Source organism: Squalius cephalus (assembly GCF_949319135.1).
Source record: "Squalius cephalus genome assembly, chromosome: 24".
In the NCBI taxonomy this organism is placed as follows: Eukaryota; Metazoa; Chordata; class Actinopteri; order Cypriniformes; family Leuciscidae; genus Squalius; species Squalius cephalus.
The window spans coordinates 22,107,141-22,135,137 of record NC_137145.1 but is presented as its reverse complement, the minus strand read 5'-3'; the positions used below and the strand labels follow the sequence as shown (position 1 = coordinate 22,135,137).

Below are 27,997 nucleotides of genomic sequence, written 5' to 3'. Positions count from 1 at the left end.
AGTCTGAACACTCGAGTGATGATGTAACTGTTTATTATCTTGGCATGCAACTACATGTCATGGCCTTTAGATTCATCTCAGCAGCTTGCCCTATATATCAGAGCAAAGCTTAGCCAAGATACAAGAGCAATAACAAACAAACAACCCAAACAGTAAGAATCCACTGTGCGTTGGCTACATTTCTATATATTCTTTCTTGCATTGCCACAAGCAAAAGGGAAATCCTTGCCCGGTGGTATTTAAAAAGAAACAAATGCAATATAAATAATCTCTACTATTATTTCATCAAAAGATATTCCTGACTTTTAGAATCTTTCTCTCTGTGACCATAAATAGCCTCATATATCTGATTATACATCATAAAAATGTGCAGTATGTCCATCTAATGATGGCTCTGGTTGTATAAAATGACGGATGCCCATCTTCTATTCATTTACAATTGAATCGAACAATAGATTTGCAAAGAAAATGTCTAATACAGACGTAAAAATATCCAACACATCAGTTCGTTTTTGCAGTTGCGCACAGGACAAAATCAAGCATCATCACAACCAAACACGTCCTGCCCCATTATTACAGCTAAGCAAATTTTTAAAATTTAAATGCAAACAAAAATGACATTTCCAAGGGAAAAAAAAAAACTACAGAACTATGGATATAAAACAACAATCATAATCCTGATATTAATCCATAAGAGCAGACAGTAAGCGCTAGAGGAAGTGAGCGTAATGTAAGATACAGTGCAGGACACTCACAGCGCTGGGATGTTGTGTGACACAACTACACAATCATACTTCCTTTGCCAAAGAACCTCTTTGCCAAAGGCAGCATGCACGATACAGGGCTGAGCTGGGCAGATAAACGAGTCAAACGTGTACTAATAAGGCTTTGCCGCGTCGCAAACGGGTGATAAAAAAGGAAAGAGTCATGTTTTTGACAACTAGCGAGGAAATTAAAACGGAAACTCGTATCGTTACCAACCCAGCACCATTTTTTTCAACTCTCATATCAGATGAGGCCAAACATAAAAAATAAAGGCAAATTTCTCTACATGAATGATGATGAAGATGTTGCGCTTGCATACACTAGGACAGAAAATGAACAAATTTCTGTGTATATCAGCATTTTGCAACAATATCTTTGCTGGAAGGTGCAGCTGTAACATCCCCTGTCGAAAAACACTTCGATTGCAGGAGGCAAAATGAGATTTAATGACCAGGAAGATTTCACTCATTCCTCATTTCAGTGGAAAAACACTAATATATCACATAAGTAAAACCGTGATTAACAGTCTTAAGTGATAATGCATTCATATTCATATTTTGTTCAGGCTTAACAAAGACATGTGCACATTCATACACAAATACAAACATATACGTGTACACTTAACTGGTCCAGGCAATACATTTAACAAAGGAGAAGTCAGTGAAGGGAGAAAAACATTCAACAAAACAATCCCGTCATAAATTAGACACTGAATCAAATAAATGCTGTTTATAGGAGAGATTTTTCTAAGTGATGTAACACAGTTTTCATCTCCTTTCAGGAGCACTATCGTGCACAAAACACCAGCATTGGGTTGGGTTGATAGTACTTTCAAAATGCTGACCAAACAATTAAAAAAGGATACAAAATATTCCAACAACAACTTCATGGAAGTTAGCAATGTTTTGAAATGAAATAAAGGAAAACAGGAACTTTGGGGGGGGGGGGATTTAAACTAAGTCTAATTGTCTGACGAAACAGAAACAGAAGCGATGAAAATGAGGTGACCTTTGGACCACTGTAAACAACAAATGGGAACTGTCACTGTAATCAGCATTTCATACACGCTAAACACAATCTCACATCTTCAAACGAGACTGAACTCTAAAATTCTATTGTGCTGTTTGTTGCTTGTAGCTATTAAAGGAACAGTTCACCCAAAAATGATCAAAATTCAGCATTGAAGTATTGGCTTGGACTCAACCCACTTCTGGTGTCTGGACTCTAACATGAGCCTGTCCTGTTCTTGACTCAGACTAGAGTGCGGATCGGGCCGAATTTTTCTGTCCGAGCCCGGCCCGCGTCCGACAGAGCAGTAACCGAACCCGACCCGAGCCCGACAGGCATAAAGATATTTATGTCCGAGCCCGACTCGAGACCGACAGTTAAAATCCCATTTTTTTCTCATACTAATGACACATGTACGTTTGTTTGTGTGGAAAGCCCGCTTTTATTAAGCAACTGTAGGAAGGCATTCGGAAATGTCAACAGGATGAGTGCATCAGCGTGCACGGAGAAACAAGCGCACTTAACATAGGCGCGCATGCACGTGTTTGGTTGTCACGGCCATAGTCACGGCTACATAAACAAATTTGAAATTTGCGCACACAGGAAGACAGATGTTATGGTAAAATTTTACATGCATTTTAATCACAAAAACGAACGTTTCCATCAAGTGAAAGCATCAGGCACATTGGCTAACGTTACCTACATAATAAGCTGTTTTAAATTTAAAATGTTCAATGCCTTATCGCGCTGATGTGACCGAGCCCGACCCGAACCCGAACATAATTTCTAAATATCTGTCCGAACCCGGCCCGGCCCGTCGGGTACCGACGGGTCCCGTCGGGCTCGGGTCGGGTATCCATCCTCTAACTCAGACTAGACCCTCTTCTGGTCTCGGTCTTGACTCAGACCTTTTGTGGTCTCTGTCTTTTTTTCTCTCTTTTTTTTAAGATTTGTTTTTGCAATTTTCACCTTTATAATGATAGGACAGTAAGTAGACAGGAAGCGAAGTGGGCAAGCGAGAGAGGGGGACAGGAGCAGGAAAGGTCCACGAGCCGGGACTCGAACTCAGGTCGCCTGAAGCGCAGCGGTGCTATATGTTTGTGCACTGACTGTGGTCTCTGTGGTCTCTTCTGTTCTCAGTCTTGGCTCAGACTCATCCCTTTTGTGATCTCAGTCTTGACTCAGTCTTGCTTTTGTGGTCTCTCTCTTGACTCAGACTCAACTCTCTTCGGGTCTTGGTCTTGTTTTGGGCTTGACCCTTTTGTGGTCTCTGTCTTTATTTGGACTCATCCCTCTTCTGGTCTCGTTCTTGACTCAGACTCGACCCTGTTCTGGTCTCGATCTTGTCTCGGGCTTGACCCTCTTCTGGTCTCTTGTCTTGACTCAGACTCGACCCTGTTCCGGTCTCAATTCTTGACCCTTTTGTGGTCTTTGTCTTAACTCGGACTCATCCCTCTTCTGGACTCGTTCTTGACTCACACTCGACCCTGTTCTGGTCTCGAACTTGACCCTTTTGTGGTCTCTGTCTCGTCTTGGACTCACCCCTCTTCTGGTCTCTGTCTTGACTAGGGTTTGACCCTCTTCTGGTCTTTGTCTTAACTCGAACTCATCCCTCTTCTGGTCTCTCTCTTGACTCGGGCTTGACCCTTTTGTGGTCCGGGTCTTGATTAAGACTTGAGTCTCTTCTGGTCTCTGTCTTGACTAAAACTCTAGCCTCTTCTAGTCTTGCTCTTGACATGGACTCAATCTACTCAGGTCTTGGCCTGGACTCAGACCCAAATGAGCTGGTTTAGTCTACAACACTGCAAAGTGTTTTTTTCCGCCAGAGTTTTCGTGACCAATCAACATTGTCAAAGCTGGTGAGACACATCTTGATGCACTGAATTTGAAAGTAGAAAAACACCTAAATTTGGAGAGCCTGTTTCCATTTCCTTTTATTATATGAAAAATACATTATTTGAATCCTACAGGTTTGGAACGATATAAAGGTGAGTAAATTATGACAGAATGAAAGAATTTTGGTTTTTGGGTGAACTGTTCTTTTTAGTAGTAGTACAAAATATTGACTGATTGCCTATGAAATGTCTCTTAGAGATATCAGACCTATACCACAATCTATACATACATTTAAACAATGATCAATGAACGGTGGTTTCAAATAATGATGCCCAACAAATAATTCATGCACATAACATTTCAGTGGCTAACACTGCAATAATATTAATAATGCAAGTACTATAGATTCCAAGCACCTTGGTTATTCTTGATATACTGGAAGAGTCCACTATATAGTTTTTATACAGCAGATTATGGTTTCCACAGTGAGCTAAAAGCTAGTGAGAACCGTCACTTCTGTACAGAGTTACGGGACATGGGTAATTGGTTTCCTGGCTTGGAGAGGGTTCTGATTGGCTGACATCAAGAGTTACCTGAGGTGGAGTTGTGACTCAAAGTGAACATTCATCCACAAGCAGTGATTAAGAAAAACAAACTCTGAACGGATGATGAGTGATTACAATTACAGGGCATAGCTAGCTCTTATGAAGAGAACACATGAATACAGAAGGCTTTCGGCTGCGTCTTGCTGCCTCGATTGACTCCTATAAGGGCAACTCTACCTTCTACCTAAGGAGGATGGTGGATTCTTGGCATGACCCCATGGAATTAGAACATGAGGAGGGCTGGTGTGTCCAGCCGGCCTCAGTTCCCGTTTAGCAGCATCTCAGGTCCTGGACTGGGTCGCGGGGGGTCTCCAGGCCTGGGCGAGCACGTCCTCATCTGCATCTTCCCCATATTGAGGCCTCCAGGAGAGAGGGTCTTTCTGTAATGTCATAAGAGAAATAATAAATTATAACTCTTATTAATATAAATAAATTATCAACTAGTAAAAGGGAAGAGAAAATGCTTCCCACAATTATATGTTGTTGATCTCAAAGGTTTTTGCTTTCACACAATTATACATTTTCCTTTTTAGCCTCAGTCATGTTAACTCTTTTCCTGCCATTGACGCAATTTGCTGTCATTTATTAAACAACGTTTCCCCGCCATTGACGGAATTGTCCGGGTTTCTGTGGTTTCACTGTTATACGATTATACTATTAGGCATCTTCTGAAAGAGTACAGAATCTCCTGATCAAAAAACAGCTGAAGAAACAGAAACAAGCGATTGCATATGTAATCATATGCATATGTAAAATAAACGGATCATCAACATTAAACAGCATTTAAATCAAAACTGCCTAATGTTGCCGAATTAAATGTCAATCCAGGACGAGCTAAAAGACTGTGCAAGCATTAGGGGTGTTGATGAACTCAATCTATGTTTTGATCATCATTCTGAATCCGGTCAGGATGTAGTCTTTGACAAAAACATGATTTTCTCAGCTTTTTGCTCAAAATGTTGCTTGAAACTTATCCACATTCAAGTGTTGATAAAAAAAGAATGCATGAAGCAAGAATAAAACAGTTTTTTTGTTTGTTTAAAAGCAGAGGGTCTGTTCTTTCTTTTGATATAGCATATTCAGATATTCATACAACTAAATATTCTGGGGGCCATAAAACTTTTATCAAAATTATCAAAAATGCTGGTGCTGGCTGGCAACTTTTTTCAAAAACGCTGGTGGGGAAAGAGTTAATTAATTTGCATACTGTTAGGTCTATGCAGTAATAATAATACATTTAATGTTTTTTGTGTCAAAAATTCAGACTTGGTGTGAACAGATCATTAATCCGAAACTTGTTCCAAAACATGTTCATTTGTGGTGTGAGATTTGATTTAAATATGTTTGCAATGTTCCTCAGCCAGTCACATCAAACTAAAACAAAGTCTAAAATAACAATAAAAACTATAACATAACTGGGAAAAAGTGAAGATAAAATGACAATAAAATGAAAGAATCCTGACATTGTGCAGATGCTTACATCATTACAACAGCAACCAATGTAGATACACTGGATATTGACTACAATCAAACTGATCCGATTTCATTACTTGAAAAATGACAAGCAAACAGTCAGCCCTAAAAATAGGGACTTGAAAACCAAATTAGATTTGTGTGCAGTGTCAACAAAGCTCTGCTTACCTGAATGCCATCTTCTTCATAAGGTGGTTGTCCATTCTGTCAGGCAGGTTGTTTTCCAACTGAGAACTGGATGCTGGATCACCGAAGACTGCAGAGAGGTGGGTGTTCTGAGAGCGGCTTTGCGTTTCAATTGCGTCCTTTAGATTATACAAGCAGTTAAACACTAAACAACACAAAAACCGCCAAATGCAATATAGGCTTTCAAGTCTGAGTCTAAATGTTACCTCAGAGTTGCAGTCCTGTGTCTCAGTGTCCTCCATGTCCAGCGCGGAAAGCTCCAGCTCTATGTCTCTGTCAGGTTCACTCTCCGTCCCATCCTTCTCCAGCAGATCTATGCCCTGCTTTGACCCACTGCTGAAGGAATTACGCCTTACATGCAGCCCGGACACGGCCAGCTGATCGCTGAGAAAGACAAACACACACACTGAGCTCTGAAACATACCTACACTTCAGTACACAAATCAGTCGGCTCTGTTGTTTGGTGTTCTCAGACTAGAAACTCAATTTTGAGATCAGGTGAGAGGTGTTCTCCCACTCAGAATCTGCCCTATGAGTAATCATCATTGACACCAAAAAACAATGTTAAATTATTAGAGGACATATCAGAGGAAAAACAGGATTTTTTTCTTAGGAAATGAAAGGTAGATTCATCTATAATCTATAAAATGAAAGTGTTTTTTATTTTTATCAATAATTATATATACACTACTGTTCAAAAGTTTATATCAGTAAGATTCAGGTTTTTGTAAGGAAATACATATTTATTCAGCAAGGATGCATTAAATCAATTAAAAGTGACATTTATAATGTCTTATACTACGGGGCTGTTGAATGCTTGAATCTGATTGGTTGACTAACATTCTAGTGTGCAGTTATTTTCAGGGAAATGCACGGCTAAAGTAGTGGTGCAAAAGACATTGACTAACTAAGTTGATTTCATGGGAAAAAAATAAAATGCTACAATATGGCCCTGAATAAGGACTTGTGTGTGTTAAGGAGACACTATTAAATGTAAGTCCTCACTGCTGTGTGTAAGAGCTTTGCAAACACCAAACGAGTGGAGCTGTGTTCCGGCTGCTGCTCTATTTTTAGAATGGTACAGTGAGACGACTACGGCGGGGTGGGGTGGGGGTGAAGACTGGGAAACACTTTGAAGACTACTTGTACAATGTTCCCGACAATACAGTAAAATGAATGTACAAATGACACTAATAATAATTTATACATGCGTGACATTGCTATGTGGTTGTTCACTGGACCAAGTCAAAAGAACCCACTCCCAAGTCTCTATATATGGATCAAGTGCCTCCTTCAATGCAAATCTATGAGATTTTTAGTTTGGTACCTCTCTAGAAAGCTGGAGTGACTAGAGGAATCAGAACCACGAGGGCCCCATCTGAGGTCACTGTGACCAATATGGCAGCCATAATCTGTAAAGAAAAGAAAACACAAATCACTCTCAAAGCCAAAGGAATTCAGAGTCAATAGCGTAGCAAACCAAAAAACGTCTAACCTCTGAAGTTGATTGATGTGGTGCCGGCGCACCCCTGCGATGCGGTGGCCTGGACCGGGTCAGTGGTGTGAAAGCCGGTGCGGGAAGCTCGGGAGATGGCTCCCCATTTAGAGATGATGGGCCCCTCTCCAAAAGGAATGATGGGATCTTCTTCTTTCAGTCGCCTGTAGGGTTCGAACATGTGCAGCCACCGCTTGCCACCACTCTCCTCGTCCTGAGGACAGATAATTAGATATCCATTAGGAGCCATATCACAATCACATTTATGAAGCACTGCTTTGTGTAGTGTCATGATATAGCCGAGGTCATTTCTGAAACTGACCATTTATTTACATTTATCACAACAAAAATGTGAAATATGTTATTTAATTTTGCAAAAGGTTATGTAGCACTTTGTATAAAAGTGTTTGCCAAATGTTTAAATTTACCTGCAGAACATTTATTTCTAAATCAGTTTAAGTGAATCAACAGAAATGTGTTGCAGAGTAATCAAAGAGTGATTCAGTGTGATGTGCAGAGACTCCAATTATATCTGCTACACATTCATTTTTAATTCAGTGTGAATGTGATGTTAAGTGACTTCACTTGTGCCTGTTTCATATTCATTTTTAATTAAGTTTGAGAAAATGTAAATGTGTTATATGGTAAGCATATTTAAGTGTAAATCAGTGCAAATGTGATCTGAAGTGACTCCACTTACACATGTTGCACATTTTTAGTATTTTAATTCAGTTTGAAGTAATATTGATTCAGTTTGAGGGAATTAACAGGAATGTGTTACTGGGTAAGAACATTTTAAGAGTAAATCAGTGTGAATGTTATTTGAAGTGACTTCATTTGTATCTGCTAATTCGTTTTTAGTTCAGATTGTGTTAATCAATAGGCAAGTGTTGTAGAGTATGTAAAATTAGAAATAAAGCAATGTGAATATTATCTAAAGTGACTCCTCTTGTACCTGCTACAGTACATGTTAATTTTTTTATTTAGTTTGGGAGAATTAATAGTAATGTGTTATTTGGCAAGCAAATTTATAAGTAAATCAGTGCGAATCTAAAGTGACTCCACTTATGCAACACATTTATGTTGATTCAGTTTGATGGAAACAATAGAGAAGTGTTACCGAGTAAGCTAATTTAAGAATGAATCAGTGTGAATGTGATCTGAAGTGACTCCAGTTGTGCTCTCTACACATTCCTTTTTAATTCAGTTTGAGAGAATTATTAGTAACTTATATGGTAAGCAAATTTAAAAGTATATCAGTGTGAATCTAAAGTGACTCCACTTATGCCACACATTTATGTTGATAAAGTTTGATGGAAACAATAGGAAAGTGTTACTGAGTAAGCTAATTTAAGAATGAATCAGTGTGAATGCGATCTGAAGTGACTCCAGTAGTACTCTACTCTACACATTTATTTTTAATTCACTTTGAGGGAATCAAAAGGGATTTGTTAAAGAATAAGCAAATTTAAAAGTACATAATTATATATATTTGTAAATGTGATCTGAAATGACTCCTCTCGTACCTGTTTTATATTCAGTTTGATGCACTTTCAAGGAAACAACAGAAATGTGTTATTGAGTAAGCAAATGTGAAAGTAAATGTGTTCTAGAGCGACCACTTACTAGCTGTTTGGAACAGGAGTGGGTTGACAAATGGTGGGGCACTGACTCAAACGGGCTGATGCTGCTGCACGACCAGGGCGAATAGTGGGCAAGACTCTCTTCTCCACCATGACACTTACAAGTCATACGCCCACCACCTACACCCTCAGGATGCTAAAGGAGGAGAAAGAGAGAGATGACAACATTCTATCTCACACCCACCCGTGTGCAACAGGCTGCCAAAATTAAAAAATGGGGGTGGAAAGAAACAATGCAAAGTGACTCAGCCTCTGTGGTGCCAAATCTTTCTCTGAGAGTTCATGCGTTTCAAAGCGCTTGTGCGCACACACAATTTTCAGGACAGAACTGCTTCTTGCTTTGGATTTATCAGTTGCTGAGCAACAGACCCACTTAAAATAGCTTAACACACCTCAGAAGGGCGACTGCAGCTTTATTGCCAAAGTTATTATTTGAAGAAACAGCAAATCTGATTTAACACCACTTTAGCACGGTGCAGACATGTGTTGTAGTTTTCCCAGGATACACACCTCTAAAAACACCAAATCACTGGGCCGTACCTCTGGACACACATCCACAGTGAAGACCGGAGAGGATTGGGAGGGCCTGTTCATGTTGCCGTGGTGATGCACCCACTGTTCCTGTTTGTGGCGATAGAGTTCCTCATAGCCAAGAGGAACACGGGCATATGCGTCCTATATACAAAAGACAGAAAAGAAGTTTTAAACTTCTCTATTCTCATGATGAAACAGCATAATCACCTACTTTACATTTAAAAGTGAAGGATGTAATTTTTGAGCAACCAGCGGTATGCAAATAATGTCGTTGTTGTTGTTTTTTTAAACCTATCACAACAGAAACCGAGTGACCGACAAAATGTCTTGTCACACTCAGCTGCTGACAGGTGCCATTGGTTACAACTCAAATTAACATGGAAGAAAAATTATTTTTACATAAAAGAGCCAATAAACAGTGTTGGGGAAAGTTACTTATAAAAGTAATGCATTACAATATTAAGTTACTCCCTATAGAGGTTACTAATTGCATTAATTAGTAACTTTTTATGGAAAGTAATGTGTTACGTTACTTTTGCGTTACTCTTTCTCATCTGGGCTGAGCTTGCTTGTTTGTTTTTTAATAACAATTTTTTTTTCCAAAACGTTAAATGTTTTTTCCAAATGTAAAGGCTCTTTCACACCAAAAGTGAAATGATGCAGTAGTAGAAAGTTCAACACTCTTACTTCAGCGATAAAACAAACAAAAAAAAGTCATTTTTGCTTATTCGATGGTTGAATTTGATCATCAAAGGTCAGCATCAAAGACACTGAGATAATGAGATGAATTACATAAAGTATACTTGTGTTGTTTAACATATCGAATTACTGCAGGTGTTCGTTACATATTCTGAGTTTGCATTTAACTGTTTAAATCTATTGTATGTGCAAGTGAGATGAGTAAATGCATGCTCACATTTAGTCTGGAACAACAATAACCATAATTTCTGTCATGATAACTATATGAGTGTTTGGCATGGTAAAGGATATAACAATGTTGATATGTTTGGTCTTGGTGGGACTTGCTACTGCCAATACACACACGACACACTGCTGCTGTACAATAGCGTACATGAATTACCAGTAGCAGATCTATACAGGTGGAGCTGGGGAAGGTGGAGGGTTTCTGAAAGCACACTGCAAACTGCTACAGCAAATGCTGAACAAGTATTTAAAGGTTGAGCAGCTCATTGGCTACTGATACAGCAGGAACCAATCAGCTGTGCCCTATAGAGACTGATGTGATTGCAAGCAGATTGAGATAAGGACCAATCAGCCTGCGCCATCTAGAGTTTCAGTGCCAGTCAATAAATGAGAAAACAAAGTAACTTGCGTTACTTATTTGAAAAAGTCCGATATTTGCTGTAAATTGCTCGTTACCTGAAAAAAGTAATCTGATTATGTAACTCACGTTACTTGTAATGCGTTACTACCCCCAACACTGCCTATAAGACATGAGATAATGAAACGTGCCCTGTGCATTGCCGCTCTCTGCTCCGCTGTGCTGCTGTAGGGGCTGTCCAGCGAGTTGTAGCGCTCCCGGAGCGGGGCCTGGTAGACGGTGGAATGGAAAACCTCAGGAGGGAGAGAGTTACTTCTCCCTCCCTCCCTGGGATACAGCGCCGGCCTCCACGCGCGCCTGCTGTCGTAGACGGGGGTGTACATGCCGTGTGCGTGAGCGGGGGACATAGAGGTGTAGTTGGAGGGGGGCCCATAAGGGCCGGGGCCTAATCTGTCCGGAGGAGGAATAGAGGGGTGCTGATCTGAGTACAGAGGGCCCATTGAAGGGGGTAACATGGACTCAGGCACGTTGCTGGAACGACGGAAGCGAGCACTGCACGACCTGTGAGGAGGAACTGTGGAGGAAAAACAGAAGTGAGGGAGTGTAATGGAGGATATTGTGCCACAAGAGAGATACAGGGTTTGTCGCTTACTGGCAGATTGGTGGTAGGGTGACAGGTCATATGTTCTCTGGTCCTGAGAGTGGTAAATCTCAGGGTGAGCTCTCGTGAGGACAGGACCGTGTTTGAGGAGACCTTCCTCTACCTCTCTTACCAAAGCTTTTGCAGAAGACTGGCTGTGATTGATGGGATTTCTGGGAAAAGAAACAGCTTCCGTAAGAATCAAAGATGGACAAAGAAATACATTTTGGTTCTCAATTCAATACTTCTTTTTTTTTTTCATTTTTCATCGTTAGCATTTTTCCTTTTTAAAAAAGGAAACTAAACATCATATCATATCATTATTATTATTATATTCAATTATACATTTAAACAAAGCAATAAATAAATATATTACTCGATTAATAATATTATAGTAATGTGATTTTAAGTATTTATAATAATAATAATTTTACAGACTACAAAATTACAACAATACTAACATTTATGACGGTCTTAATTGCTTTCAAACGTTAAACCATAGCGCTTTTTATTTTGGCGCAAAACTCCAGGAAGACCTGAATGTATAGCAGAATAGCAGATTTTCGCCAAAAAGTTTGACGACCGCGTTGTAAAGTAATAGCACACCTCTCCTCAACAATGATTTGAGTCATCATTCAAGGCTGTAGCACAAATGCGCTGCCGGCGTTAAGCACCAAAGTTTGTTCAAATCTGTTGCGGTAAGTGAGGCTTGCCTTGGCAAACAGAACTTACTGTTCTAGGCTGATAGCAGGCAGTCCGTTAGCACCATTGAGCAGCATTTTGTCCTCCTGCTGGTCTCCTCCTCTTGGGATGAGCTGAGTGGGAGACGCGTCCTCTTTCTCATGGCTCTTCACCTCTGACCCTGGGACTACTCCTTTGGTGCTGGCTTTTGGCATAACTGCTGGAACTGACAGAAAGGGCCTCACCACCCCACTGGCTTTCCTATTCCTCATTCTGTGCCTAAAAGAAAGATTAAGAGAGAACGTGAGGAAGGGAAGGAGGGAAGGCAGATCCAGGCAGAGTCATGCCAGAATTCTGCAAAGTGTGCTGTTGTGTTGATGGGATTGTGTGGGTGAGCTTGAATAAGAATGAGGAACAGGTCTTTGGGTGAGGTTAGGGAATATAATATACAGTTTTTACAGTATAAAAATCATGAAAACCCAACGTGTGTGTGCGTGTGTGTGTGTGTGTGTGTGTGTGTGTGTGTGTGTGTGTTTGTGCGTGCATGCGTGTGTGTGTTTGTGCATGCGTTTGTGCGTGTGTGTGTGTTCTCACTTCTCAAGCTCTTCCTGCGTGTGGGCAAAAGTGCAACTGGCCCCTCTCGGACAGCCGCCCTGCTGCCGTAAGTCCCTGCACATACTTGTCTTGTACTTGCTGTTGGGTTGAGCCTGGACAAAGAGAACAGTATACTGTTTCAGAAAACTTCAGAAAAAAATAAAATAAAATAAACTGGTAATAGATTGCTCTTTCATAGCTCAGGAAACTTAATGGATATGATTTATTCAAGTATCAAAATTGTGTCAGAAACTTCTTTCAAAATGCCTTTGGTGAAATAATAATAGATATAAATGGGTCAATTGTTGACGTACTGTAGATATTAAATTATGGCTGTGATAATTTGTGACCTGCTCCATCATTTGGAGACCCAGAAATACATTTATACACGAACATACATTTCTAAATACATTCAATACATGAAGTTATTCATGTTTTTACTGTAAAACCAGTCAAAGGATGCAAGGAAGGGAAAAACTGATGCTGTGGTAATGAATTCATTTTTTACCGTGTTAAACAGAAAATATTAATTGCAGAAATTAACACATTATTTTTGACAGACCTAAATGTTTACATTATGGTAAGCTTTACGTTATCTTTTAACAAAACCTCTATAGAGGTATGACAGGTATATCTATCATCCACTACATTAAACCATATTGAAACCACATTTAATGTTTGAATTTCCTGATTAAATTGACATAATTTCAAAGCTTTTTGCATTTCGGGAAGCTGTACTTAAAGACACAATATGAAAGATTTTTTGGATTAAAATATCCCAAAACCACTAGAACAATGTTATATGATTTGTTGACTTCTGTACTTTTTCCCAAATGTTTCCAGCAGTGTTTAAATCCAGTATCATTGCGTCACCTGTCAATGACGTCATATCCACGTTACCCTCGATTTCCAGTTTTACTTCCGTAGGCTATTTCATTAAAATGAAATAAAAAAATTTGATTTTAAGTGATCAAACGCAATTGTAACAAAGTTCAAGTTCAGGGAAGAATGAGGCGGGAACCAGCAAAAGTTAAACTTTAATCGTAAAATAAGAGACTGGTGTGTCGCGCAGGTATCTGTCTCTCATTAGCATTCGCTCCACCGCCATCGTTCCGCTCCCACGGCTCTCGGCCCCGCCCTGCTTCATACCACAGTAACATTAATAAAACTTGAATACATTAGCTCATCCATGAACATGATTTCTGCCTGAGTCCCGTCGGATGTATTCCCATTGGCTGTGGAGGTGAAGACGACAACTCCCATGATTTCATGCTCATTCATGGTGTCATCAACCTATGCCTTAGTTATTGTTTGAAATAAGTGACCTCTATCGGCGAAACTTACATACTGTGCCTTTAAAGTGATGTAGAATAAATGTATTGAGCAGAATCCATCCTGAACCAGTGTAATGAGAGATCAGGCCGTACCTGAGGGCTTTCATTGCTCTTCTTGCTGAAGTTTTGGATGAATTCCACCAGCCCGTGGACAACAACCTTCACGGCCAATAACACGCTCTCCAGCTCTGCCCAGGATGGAGCGGCCGCATCTACACAAACACACACAGGTTATTGCTCTGTAATCTGATTGTGTTTGCACCCCTGTGGAAGTGTGAGTGCGAGTCCTCACCAGGGTTGTGGTCGATGCCGGCCAGCAGCTCGAGAGGAGCTCTGAGGCTGTTGAGGTTGGCTGGGTCTCCGGTTCTCTGCAGGATTATGGTGAGCTCCTGCACACTCTTTGCAAAGGATTCTGGGGATTGAAGCTGTGGCGTTGGGGTGGAAAAGGACAAATGAATTCAGATTTGCACCAAAGAGACAAAAGTGGCAAACATATTCAACTAAAATATAGAAATATTTGCTTTATTACATTTTAATTATTAAATTGTTATATATATATATATATATATATATATATATATATATATATATATATATATATAGCTAAACCAAAATGAGAATTATTTATTAACATTTATATCAACTAATTATATATAAATAGTAGTAAATAAAAGTATTATAGTACTATATAAATATAAGTATAGTATTATATAAATAAAAATACATAAATATATATTCTATAAATTCCAGTTTGCTGTACTATATTATATATTAATTTTTGACTTTTGAATTGTATTAAATAATAATAATAATAATAATAAAATATTATTATTATTTAATACGATTCAAAAGTCAAAAATGTTGAATATTTAAGATTCTTTAATGTTTCTGAAGTCTCTCAACAAGGCTGCATTTATCTGATCAAAATAAGGTAATATTGTGAAATGTTATTATGATTGAAAATACTTTTTGTGAAAGATTGTAGAAAAAAGAAAGAAATTAATACTTTTACTCAGCAAGGACACATTAAATTGATCAAAAGTGACATTAAATACATTTATATTGTTACAAAAGATTTATATTTCGAAAAAATGCATCCTGAATTATTTCCACAAAAATATGAAGCAGCACAACTGTTTTTAACATTGATGATAATAATCAGAAATGTTTCTTGAGCATCAAATCATCATATTAGAATGATTTCTGAAGGATAATGTGACACTGAAGACTGGAATAATGGGTATTACTCCAGTAAATATTATAATATATTATAATATTATACTATATTACATATTTGATTGTTATATATTTGATTGTTATATTATTATTTTGATGATTTGTGCAGTACCTTGTCTATGATGGACTGCATGTGAGATTTGTGCATGAGATCCCCGTACAGCAGAGACGACCACTGCTCGGGTGAGATACGCAGTCCCGCTTCCATGGCGATGTGAACGATCTGAGCGTCGTGCTCGCGGCGCAGGGCTTCGTAAGTGCGAAACTCCTCTTTGAGCTGCATGAGTGAGGAGTCTTCATCACGTTTGGTCACCTGAAAGAAAAAATAAAGAGGAATGGCTGTTTGTGTACAAGCCCCTATAATTAACACACTCGAATTCTCCAAATAAGCAACACTGATTGATGTTCGATGTAAATGATCTCATTAAGATGATTTATTTCATAAGGTGCCACAGTAAATCAAGCCTCAGTGAAATACTCCAGCTCATTTACAAACATCAAGCTGTTTAGATGCATATCAAGACTGTATTAGATATTCCCATTGCCAAGCACTTTATATCCACATAATATCAAGTTACGTCAGGCTTAACACATTAGATAACTCTTTTCCGCTCTATTCATGCCGTCAGGGGCTTCATACTGAGAGTAATGGCTGTTAAGTGATCAGCGGTTTTAGCGCAATCACTGCGTGAAGCTGATTTTAGCTCTGACCTTAAAGCAGGAGGCACGGTACAACAGCTGAACCACATGACCAATGCTGGTCTTGGACGCCTGAGGGAACCGCGCTTCCAGTTTCTGCACCACAAACAGCACCAGAACCTTCCTGGAGAGAGCCGAGCCGTCCTCCAGAGCCAGCAGCACCAGCTTCAAAGCGTCCTCCTGCATGGCTGATATAGATCATATACATATATGGACAAAGACACATAGTTAGTGCTGTGATTAGTGCGTGCTTGGTCATGTCGAAGGAATGGATTTATGCCTTGGATGTTCTCAGACTAGAAAACTCAAATGGAGATCACATGCTTTCACATTCAGAATCTGCCCTATGAGTAATCATCATTGACAGCCAAGCACAAATGCATATGTGGACATTCCCTTCACATACATTAAAGGAATATTTTGGATTATTTACAACTTTTTTTGCATCTAGTGACAGACTGCATTATCAGCAGGCTGATTAATCAAACCATATATGGGCATTTTGAGATTATTAGAATCGCCTAATTAAAATTAAAATGTAAAAAAAAAAAAAAAAAAATAAATAAATATATATATACAGTATATTTATATATATATACAGCACCAATCAAAAGTTTGAGGTCGGTAAGATATTTTAATGTTTGAAAAATTATTTTATGCTCATCAAGGCTACATTTATTTGATTTGATTAAAATAATCGTTTTTTATTTTAACATATGGTAAAATGTAATTTATTCCTGTGATCAAAGCTGAATTTTCCGCATTATTACTCCTGTCTTCAGTGTCACATGATCCTTCAGAAATCATTCTAATATGCTGATTTGATAATCAAGAAAGATGTATTATTATTATTAATGTTGGAAACAGTTGTGCTGCTTAATATTTTTATTTTTATGATGATAGAAAGTTCAAAAGACCAACATTCATTTGAAATATAAATCTTTTGTAACATTATACATGTCTTTACTGTCACTTTTGATCAATTTAATGCATCCTTATTGAATTAAATTATTAATTTCTCAAAAACAAAAAAAATCTTTCTGATCCCAAACTTCTCATTGGTAGTGTATATATTACATATTATATATTTTTTTAAATATATTTTAAAAAATTATATAAACTACATAAAAACTATTAATACAACATAACAACTTGGGAAAATGGGACAAATAGACATTTTCCCCTTGGCTTACTAACCTACCGATAGACTTGTCAATGAATAATAAACCATATCTGTTTTTCTGAGATGTGTAAATCTCATTCACTGTCATTAGATTTTACTATGCGTTATCTGCATTATACTTTACTCTCTAGACATAACTATCAGCATTGGCCTTTGAAAAACAAAGTCGACTCAGACGGCCATAAAGATAATGTGAAGTTGTCTAATTCAACTTCACAGTATCCTCTTAGAGGAATCAGATTTACTTTTTTCTGGTCATGTCATAAATTGAAATATTGGATATAAATCTGCACTAAGTTGTAGATAACCCGAAATATGCAAAAAATAACCAGGTCTGTATCTTTAATGATATATCTTTAAAGGGGTCATGACTTGATTATTTTTTTTTTTATGTTCCTTGAGGTTCACTTACGTAATATGTTAATACTTTTTTTTTTTCACACTCATATGGAAAAATGATTATTTTCAACCCTTTGTCTGAAATGATATGTTTTTAAAGGATGTTTTTTTTAAGGTTTTTTCAGTAAACGGCTACTGTTATGATTGGCTAACGTCATTGCATAGGAAATAGTATCAGCGCACACTCACTATCGAACGCGAGTAAGTGTTTTGAAAAACTTATCCATATATATTATCCATATATTTGTCCTGTTGTCGGCAGACTCAAGTGTGTGAAGTCCATCAGAAACTGAACATGCATCTGTATATTTATCCAGTGTACACAGCGTCAGTTATTATAATGGCTCTATTTGCTTTTGACTCAACTGTTGTGGGACAGAGGTGAGTCAGTGTTTTATATATAGGCCTCATTGCGCTGACTGAGTAGATTATCTGAACATGCTCAAACTTTGTTAATAAAACATCATTTTTGGAGCTTGATTAAATAAATGCTTTGTTTACAATAAGGATGTTTTAAGCTATGAAACTTGCAGGATGTTTAATGGTACAAGACCTCAAAAGATCAAGGCAAATTTGATTTCTCATGTCATGACCCCTTTAATGAGGAATAATAAAACGAAGCAGGGCTAGAGATGTTACACACACGGTAACACAGAACTCACCAGGTCCGAGGAACTGGCAGCCGCGTGCCCGCACGGCGGCCCATAGGTTGGCGGAGAGCTGCTGTGGGTTCTGGTGCTGCAGGATCAGTTCAGTGACAGTGCGCTCTCCCAGAGACCTGCACGCCCGCACCGCACGCATACGCCCCTCCTCCTCGACCAGCTGACAGTTCACCAGGGTCACCAGCTTCCTCTGCATGGGTCTACTGAGCGCGCTCTGACTGAGGGTCACTACACCTGTGTGGGACAGAAAAATACACACTTACTTTTATATGCATGATTCAAAGCTATATATTTATGATCTTATCAAGAAGTCAATCCACAGTCTATAAATATCAAGTATTCTGTGCAGCTGTAACATGCATATTTAACTTTAAATAAGTTACATTAAACTTAAAAATGTATTAAATGAATTTTAAGTATTTTAAGTATGTATTTGTGTGTATATATATATATATGTATAATGTACTACTCTTTGTATGCTCTTTGCTCTATTTCTTTTGTTTGAAATCATTTTACTGTTTTTATTTAAGCATTGCTAAACATTTGTGTATATTGTAAACATTTACTATTTTTCAGTGAATTTCATTGCATTTATTGCATATAAAATACCTGCATGCTTTTTTTTATACATAATCATATACATATGCATATGCATGTTGGTCTGAAGTCAAAATATCCTTGATGCAATTAAATGGCAATTCAATTGCTGGGTAGATTGGGTTAATGATTCCAAATTACATGACAAAATTTGTAGTTAGTAATCAGATTACTTATTTTAGGTGTATTCTGACTACTTTTTGATTACTTTTTAGATTACTTTTGACATAACTCGTTTATCACATTGATTTGAATAGGGTAATCTGGTACCATATTGATATAAAAATACAAAGAGAAAAAAAAATCCATTCTTTGTTGTCAACAACATGAAGTGCATTAAATATTACATTACGTCAGGGTGATGTAACAATCAAACAATCAAAATCTAAAGCTTCAAGTAAATATATCAGGGAAAAGTGGTTCAGCTGACAAAAAAAGTTGGGGAATCTCTGCATTGCATGTAAATATGAAATGATGTGAATTTGTACATTTTAATGTGTTTGAAAGACAAAATATGTGTGCAATTATTCTCACAAACCTGGAAGACCTTCTGAGCGTATATAAGCTGTAGACTTTTATTGAAAGGAAATTTTTAAATATAACGAAGAAGTAGAATCAATTAATTATGAATAATTTACTGTCATTGTAAGAATAACATGTAATCAATAGAAAAGTTACTGTATTCTGATTCCCAGTATAATGTAATTTAATCTAATTACAAGTACTTAGTTTTTGTAATCTGATTACGTAATCCAGTTTACATGTAATCAGTTACCCAGCACCGCCTTTCAGTTTATAGTTTTTTAGTTAATCTACGACTAATGCACTATCTACAACAATATCTACCACTATTCTTACTTCCAGGAGCTGCTAAACATCCCGAGGGTGAAAGTCCCGCGAGTCTTATGACTACAGCACACAGTAATATAGTGGAGGCTTGGCAGATATGAGCTCAAGGCTCGTCAATGAGGAGTTTAAGAGCTTTAGCCTTTGGCGCCCCACTAGTCTGCAGTGAGGAGTAACTTTTATTGTTACTCAAATAAAACAGTCAATTGAGTCCTGAAACAGACTTTTCCACCAGTTTCCTGAAGCTTTACTGCTCACGGAGACCAAGTGTTTTATTGGCCCACAAAGAGCCGTTCTAGTGTTCAACAGTCAACACAGCGTGAAATTATTCAGTGAAACATAAGTGACTGATATGTAAAAATGCACTGGGTGTGTTTTTACTGTTTACTGCTTAAGAATTGCTAAACACATGTGTATACGGTAAACAAATAAAATAGCAGCATGTTTTTCTTTTGTTTAAGAAGTGGCCTTTTGGGTTTCACTGTTTTTTTGTTTTGTTTTTCCCACTGACGCAAATATCACCAACCACAGACAGATCAAGCACACGTACCCGCTGAACAACAGGAAACGCTGCGCTGTTCTAATCTGAGCTCATTCAGCCGCAAACCTAAACAATAATGCAGCCCTCACAGGCGTTGCTCTTGACATCGTACCTGTTTCATTCTCTCCACACTCTCACCTTTTCCTCCACTGATTGGTTTGAGATACAGCGCCAGCTCCTCCACACAGATCCTGCACACTTCATAATGTCTCGTGTCTTCAGCACTGCCCACACTTACGATCTCTCCCTCTGGAACCTGCAGGGAAAAAAAACATTGGCAGATATGAAGTCCTGCCAGCAGATTTCTACTGTGTGTCCATGTCACTGTAAAAAGCAGAATTTTTCTGACCACTGGTGAAAATTACCTGAAGCTAAATTAAAATATTGCATTGTAATAATGAAAATTAAAAAAATATAAGAAATTAATTGGGATTTAATATATATATATATATATATATATATATGATTGATTTCTGAAGGATCATGTGACATTGAAGACTGGAATAATGATGCTGAAAATTCAGCTTTGATCACAGGAATAAATTACATTTTACAATATATTATGATAGAAAACAGTTTTTTAAATTGTAATATTTTTTACTGTATTGTTATTGTATTTTTGATCAAATAAATGCAGCCTTGGTGAGCAAAAGAGACTTCTTTTAAAAACATTAAAAATCTTACCGATCCAAAACTTTTGACTGGTAGTGTATGTATGTTTATATATATATACAGTGCTATGCATAAGTTTAGACACCCATGCTAAAGTTGACTAAAAAGAGGAATAAAAAATCATCTTTTGGAAATTGAACTTAATGCCTTAATTTAAAAAATTAGGAAAAATCCAACCTTTAAGGACACCAATTTTCTTTGTGAATGAATAATGTACATAAATAAATAAATGTTCTTTCTTAAAATACAGGGTGGTAAGTTTGGACACCCCTATGTTAAATTCCCATAGAGGCAGGCAGATTTTTATTTTTAAAGGCCAGTTACTTCATGGATCCAGGATACTATGCATCCTGATAAAGTTCCCTTGGCCTTTGGAATTAAAATAGCCCCACATCATCACATAGCCTTCACCACACCTGGAGATTGGCATGGAGTACTTTCCATAAGATCATCTCTCAATGCAAATCAAACCAGCTATTAGGCTAACTGAAATAAAACCATGCCAATCTCTAGGTATGGTGAAGGCTATGTGATGATGCATTAAGTTCAGTTTCCAAAAGATGATTTTTAATTCCTCTTTTTAGTCAACTTTAGCATGGGTGTCTAAACTTATGCATAGCACTGTATATATATATATATATATATATTTTTTTTTTTACTTCATGCCCATTAAAGACACTGAAAATAAAATGATAAAAAAAATGTAATTTTAAGATTCACAGCCCTGAAAGGCAACAACACTGGATTGACCTGATCTACACAAAAACTCAACAGCAATCCTATCAATCTCCCAGCATGCCTCACTCACCGGCGCCCCCACCAGCTGCAGGAGGGCACAGTTGACAGGCAGCACATCAATGTCAGTGCTAATGGCTGTCTGGTCAAAAGGACAGGCCTTGCGGTGCAGTTTGTGCAGGCAGGTCTTGCAGACGGTGTGCGAGCAGCCCAGGCTGATGGGCTTGTGGCTGCAGGCGTCAAACTCATTGTAGCAGATGGGGCAGGATAGAAACTCAGTCCATTGAGCTGCCTGCACCGGCATCCTGTGACCTCCAGGGGGAACTATCACGCTCGGGGAGATCGCATGCTGCCACGCCCCAGCGCCTTAAACACACCTGCGGAGAGAAGAACACATCGGGTCTCATGATGCTTTCACGACATGTCGTAATTACCGTAATTTCGAGATGACAACACACGTGATGTTGCACTCTGAGCTGTTCACATCCTCGGATTGGGAATCAGCCGTTTTTATGGTAACACTATCAAATCTAATCTGAATCTGAACACTATCTAAATGAATCTGCAGTAGTCAGCTGGTACAGCAGTCACGTGATGTAGGAGCTCTCTGAAAATTCCCAGTTTACAAGTTGTAATTGCGCTTTTTTCCAGTTGGAATCTTGTAACTATGGTACTTACGACATGGTGTTAACGTACTGTAGCTTCATCCACTAATCGTGCATTCACACAAATCTGTGCATGAAATTGGTGTAAAGAACTTTTTAACGTTACGTACAATTCGTACTACTTTTTTTCTGAATTTACGGAAAATAACTGAAACTGCACAAACATAAAATCACAAATTCTGTGTGGCCTTAAAATTGTGTTAGGATGAAGTTTTATACATTTATATTTCATATTTAATCATTTCATTATATAATGTACAGTAGAAATGCATGATTCTGGATAAATTGAGAATCACAAGATTCAAACAGAGATCACGATTCTCCCAAAAGTCTGAACAGACATCTAAACAAAATAACATGTAATTTACAAGAGGTTCAGACAAAATGTTAATTACTGCAGACTGTTTAAAATGTTTAACAAATTTGAATTAATTATTTAAAAGAATCGGTTTGAATGAATGATTCAATGACTCACTCGTAAAATACCTCATTTGTTTCAATACTGGATGAATCAGACTTTTTGAACAAATCTCTTGACTGAATGATTCAATGACAAATACGTTTTTTAACAGCCACTTGTCGCCACCTACTGGTGTAATTATGTGATGATACAATCGTTATTTGAAGCACCAAGTTTATTAAAAGAACCAATTCATTTGAGAGTCATTTGTTCGTGAATCGGACTACATAGGTCGTGCGGTCTGCTTTTGCGTGTAACCCGTGATTTTTTTCCAGTAAGCATCCACTCAAAACATCTTAGCAACCACATAGCAACCACCCAGAACACCATTAGCAACCACTTAGCAACACCATAGCATTATGGCACTAATTTTCTCTTTAAAAATTATCTTTCGCTCTCACTTCCCCCTTCCCTGATGTCATTTCTTATTACCATCACCTGTCAGCTGTACTGCAGGAATAAACTGTCTTGCTCTCAGACTCTTTCATGTTCTTCACATCTCCATTCACTCAAGCCCTCTCTCACTCTTTTTCTGGATCCCTCTATGTGTTTCTGAACTCCTCTCAGCCTGTTTGCTGCTTTTCAGGGACTTTCTGAAGGACAGAAGGTGGAGCAGATAAGAGTGATTTACAAACAGCCATCAACAGTATGTTGATTAAAACTCCATATTAAACACATTTCACAAACGCCGGTCAAAATGTCAGGGAGAGGAACATATAAAAAGGACAGTTGAAAATGGACTTTATCTTCACCAGCTGCTCATGGATGGCTCTTGTCGGAAGGTGTAAAATTACAAGGGTAAAATAAATCATTCATTCCCCTACTTGGACACTACACTCCAGCTAGAGCGGCACAATTCTGGGAAAATTCAGAATCCCTTTTTTTTTTTTTTTTTTTTTTTTCAAACACAATTCTCTCACCATCCTGAATAGACAACTAAACAAAATAACAAGCATTTTACTAGAGGTTCTGACAAAATGTTAATTGCTGCAGTCTATTTAAAAATGTTGCATGCATTAATTTGAATGAATTATTTTTTTTTAAATAGGATTAAATTAATGATTCAATGACTCATAAAAAAACAACTTGTTACATCACTGGATGAATCAGAGTTTTTGAACAAATCTTTTGAATAAATGATTCAATGACAAATAATTTTTTTAACAGTCACTTGTCGCCACCTACTGGTGTAACAATGTAACGATACAATTGTTATTTGAAGCGTCAAATTACTCTCAGAAGGTGATTTGCTCTATTTTGACATCAGTGTTTATATCCAAAGTATAAACTTTTATCAGTACTTCTGTGGATAACTGCTCTCTCTGGATCAGCGAACACAGATCTGAATTTTAAGGTTTAATAAATGCAGGCGAATCGTGATCATTTAGGAAGAAGATCATGTGGGTGTTTGGATCGAGATCGCGATATTTTACAGATTAATCGTGCGGCTCTAACCCCAGCTTACAGGGAACTTTCCCATACTTTCCTTTAACGTTTTTTAAAGGCTGTGTAAATGTTTGGGCATAACGTTCTTAAAATAATGTTTATGGAACATTCTTATTACTATTAATATATGATATATGTTCACGTGATGTAGAGAGGAAACGTTCTTAGAATGTGCTCCGAACTTCTTTATGATGTTTTTTATTAATATAGAACTGCTGGAAACTTGGCAAAGTGTTTGGCACTTGCTGTGTGAACACACACAAAAAAAATCATGGACATGATTCAAAAAGGTTAAATGGTCCTGTACTGTTCGCGGTCAAAAATGACCGCATTGGAAACAAACGGGAGACGAATTTCATCTATTGGAAACTTTTGGTACTGCGCCCAAACAAAATCAGAGTAGCCTAAAACATGTTTTGGAAATAGGCTATACATTTCATATAAAAATTGAAAATTGTATTTTTGTGCATTTTTCATAACAATAATGTAAAACTTTATAACTTTTTTCAAGTTCAGCAATAATCTGCCAAGTGTCGTCTTTAAAAAGAAACCTAACTTGGTCTGTGCTCCAAAGCACTCAAGATTTATGACAGTTGGAAGTTGGAAATTTAATTTTCATGTCCATGCTCAAAAAAGTAAATAAATAGATTATAACTACTGCATAAATATAGTTTAGTACCATAAAATCCCCTAAAAACAACACAAAATATTAAATAAAAAACATTATCGAACTAAAATCATTTAGTTGAAATAATAAAAAAGCTAGGCTAATTTTTGACTGACACGTGAAGACTACCAGAGGGTTCAAGGGAATGTTAGCTAAACGTTCTTAGAGTATATTTTTGTTGGCTGGGACAGAGCTTCAGCTGTCACGTAACTGCTGTTCTAGCACCTGCTGCATGGACGAACCCCTCGGTTGATGTCTGTTCCTCCAAGAAAAGCGTCGGTGACACTCCACACCCTGTCAGGAGTCAGGACTACCATGTCATGTAAAATTATGTAAGGGCCCCCACTGCTGTTGAGAATCAATCATTTGTCAGAGAGAGACTCGTGCATGTGGCCATGTGGGCACTCCTCTCTTTCAGTACATTTTATTCACCACACTCTTAAAAGTACAAAAAAACAACAACAGCCATAGATAATCTAAAGGCATGCCATTTTTTTATAAACTGTATAACTGTAAGGTAAAATGAAATCGTCGCAAATATTATTAGAAACTTAGTTATGTGAAGTGAATCATTAAACACAAAGCAATATCCTAATAGAAAATGCAATGTATACTGCATTACATTTAAACAATATTGTGAACAATTCATATGCAACATTAGGAAATAAATACGATGAATAAGGTAACACTTTAAGATAGTAAGTTGTACATAAATAGGCTACATTAAAAAATGTATTCAATTACGCACCATGTAAGTGACCGCGCGCGCGAAACATCCACAGCGTAGCTTGAATCTGCTCGCGCGAGTCATGTTTCCACGCTGCTGCTGAATTTAACGTCTCTGGGTTTCACGCGTGTGACAAAACGTGTCCGTGGGTTCTGAATATAGTTGCGGTGGAGGGTTTCGGGGCGTGATTCAGTGATTCATGGTCACGGGGAGCATCTGCACGAGGGAATTCTGTTCTTTAGCTACGCGCGCCCACACAGACACCCCAATCACGCGAGGGAACATCATCGACACAATTTGCATTGTGCGCATGTTACACGTTACCTACAAAATAATTACATATCAATAATTTGGCGACTCGATTCTTATATGTAATGAGGCCTAAATGACGCAGCAGTGACGTTAAAATAGCCTACTACATTTTAAAATAATACAGGCTAAAATGGGTTTGTTTGAACCTAGCACGTCGTGTGTGGAACATGTTGAAAAAGCCATAAACAGGAAATAACTTCACTGTCTTGTGACCATGTGACGCGCGGGGGCTGAAGAAAATAGAAAATCTGACCTCAAACAGGAAACCGTTTGAAAGTAATTGTACTGTAAAACACAATATATTATATATTAGCCTATTCATACCTACATTCGTGGGCTAAAAGTTAGGGGGAAGTAAAACTGCACACTGCTGAACTCCTAAATTGTCAGCTAAATATGTGTATCATATGCAAAGTTATAAATATTTAGAGTTATTCCAACCCTCTGATTTAACCCACATCTCATTCTCAACCAACATCACCGTAATAGATAGACCACAACTCAGCCCAGGATAAACCATAAAATGATCACTTCCATCAAGCCAATTTGCACCTGGTGCCTTGTCCCTTGATGGATGGCCCTTGTGCTTAGTGGAAAGCACTTGCTCTAATATATCGACAGGCTCAGAACCTGAACCCCAGGAATGCTGAGGAGTAATGGGTGCAAATGTGCGCACCAGTATATCTTGGGACCTCAAAGTGGGAACATCCTATCCTTGTCACCCCGATACTTCATACTTCTGCACGTACAGTTTCCCTCCTCGGACAACCACACATCCGACTGAACAGCAAAAGGAAATTTGCACTCATTACAATTAAGTTGCAAATTAGATTAATCAACTTCTCAGTGAGAGTTCTCCATAACTGTTATTGTTGTCTAACTCACTTGCTATTACTCATTACCTGTGGTCTCATGCCTCCAGCTAAAATATAGCCTAGCATATTTAATTTTTATTCATATTGACTGTTTGCCATGCTGTCTATGCCTACTATATAAAACTATATGGAATTACATCAACTAGTTTTATTCAAGTCAATAGGCTATATTATTATTGTTTAATATTACTTTCTACGAATTGTATCATGTAGAAAACTTATCGGGCATAAGAGTGCATTTGCGGCTCTTACAGTGAATAATGAAACTGAAACTACGTTTAGCCTACTGTCTATTGTCTGAAATGTGTTTCTGTATACTGTATTTTATAAACGTGAAGAAATGCGAGCATCGTTATTAGTTTCAATGGAAAATGAACATTATCTAATACTTTGGGTGGATCGCATGAATGAAACGTGGAAGAATCAATTGTTCTGCAAGACGCGGAAGTATTTTTGAGCGCGAATTGTGCTTGATGGTGTTGTACAACTTTACTGACATCTGTGCACCTATAGAACTTATACTAGGCTAGAGCAGATACACTCTATCTTGATCATCTGGGTCACAAAACCATCATGAAAATCAATGATCTGTAATTAATATTCTTGACCAAGCATTCTATTAGACGTTGAAATAAACCAATGAAATTATATCTAATATGATATGCAGTGCGCATCACTCCAAACGCAAAAGGCATTCGCGAAACTTCTTGAGCAAATAACTAGCTGTGCAACAAACTTAAAACAAGGCAACATTGGCATGCTGTCGAATCACTGCCTATTTGCTTTCATAGAAAAAAAGTTTGAAAATAATTTTATTATAGGGATGATGTTGCATAAGCATTTCGCGCGCATCTCGAAAGCAGCGCGCGCCACACCAGCAGCGATCCTCAATTAAATACTTCCCAATAAAAAGTCGCGCGACTTACCGTAGGCGATACAGAGTATCATCATAATCGTCCATAGTTTATGTGCACTTCGCCATCAAGCCCAAATTCTTCATCGCATTAAATTATTCAAAGCTGAGCCGAACTAGTTTTCCCGATTTTTTTTTTTGGGCGTCCTTTTGTTCCGTCCAGACATCACATAAAATATCATATTTAATTTCCAGAGATTTGGGAGCGCATTCCCTGACAGCGCGACATGTTCGGCATGAGCAGGTACACTCCCATGACCGTCAGCGAATATACCAAAACTACTAT

The 27,997-nt window shown here is 37.9% G+C and overlaps 1 protein-coding gene and 1 long non-coding RNA gene across 7 annotated transcripts; one reads left to right on the top strand and one right to left on the bottom strand.

Annotated features, from left to right (window-relative positions):
- Nucleotides 1-17: 17 nt before the first annotated feature.
- LOC307152640 lies at nucleotides 18-4,421 on the top strand. Its single transcript, XR_013820025.1, has 2 exons — nucleotides 18-2,026; nucleotides 2,651-4,421. It is a non-coding gene; the product is annotated as an uncharacterized lncRNA (long non-coding RNA).
- Nucleotides 2,754-27,997, bottom strand: rc3h2 (ring finger and CCCH-type domains 2; the record flags this gene model as incomplete). 6 transcript variants are annotated; one of them, XM_079861430.1, is made up of 19 exons in its annotated part: nucleotides 27,725-27,997; nucleotides 21,720-22,023; nucleotides 20,378-20,495; nucleotides 18,256-18,489; nucleotides 16,024-16,199; nucleotides 15,425-15,625; nucleotides 14,369-14,501; nucleotides 14,170-14,288; nucleotides 12,743-12,855; nucleotides 12,200-12,427; nucleotides 11,480-11,640; nucleotides 11,019-11,401; nucleotides 9,522-9,686; nucleotides 8,995-9,147; nucleotides 7,369-7,582; nucleotides 7,201-7,285; nucleotides 6,080-6,257; nucleotides 5,856-5,992; nucleotides 2,754-4,594 (listed from the first exon to the last, which is right to left on the bottom strand). In XM_079861430.1, the coding sequence occupies exons 2-19, from the start codon at nucleotides 21,948-21,950 to the stop codon at nucleotides 4,474-4,476; spliced, it is 3,150 nt and encodes a 1,049-aa protein (XP_079717556.1). In that variant the 5' UTR covers nucleotides 21,951-22,023; nucleotides 27,725-27,997. The 6 variants fall into 6 exon arrangements, with proteins under 6 accessions (XP_079717556.1, XP_079717559.1, XP_079717557.1 ...); XM_079861433.1 differs by having other exon boundaries at nucleotides 9,552-9,686; XM_079861431.1 differs by lacking the exon at nucleotides 27,725-27,997 and adding an exon at nucleotides 25,633-25,780.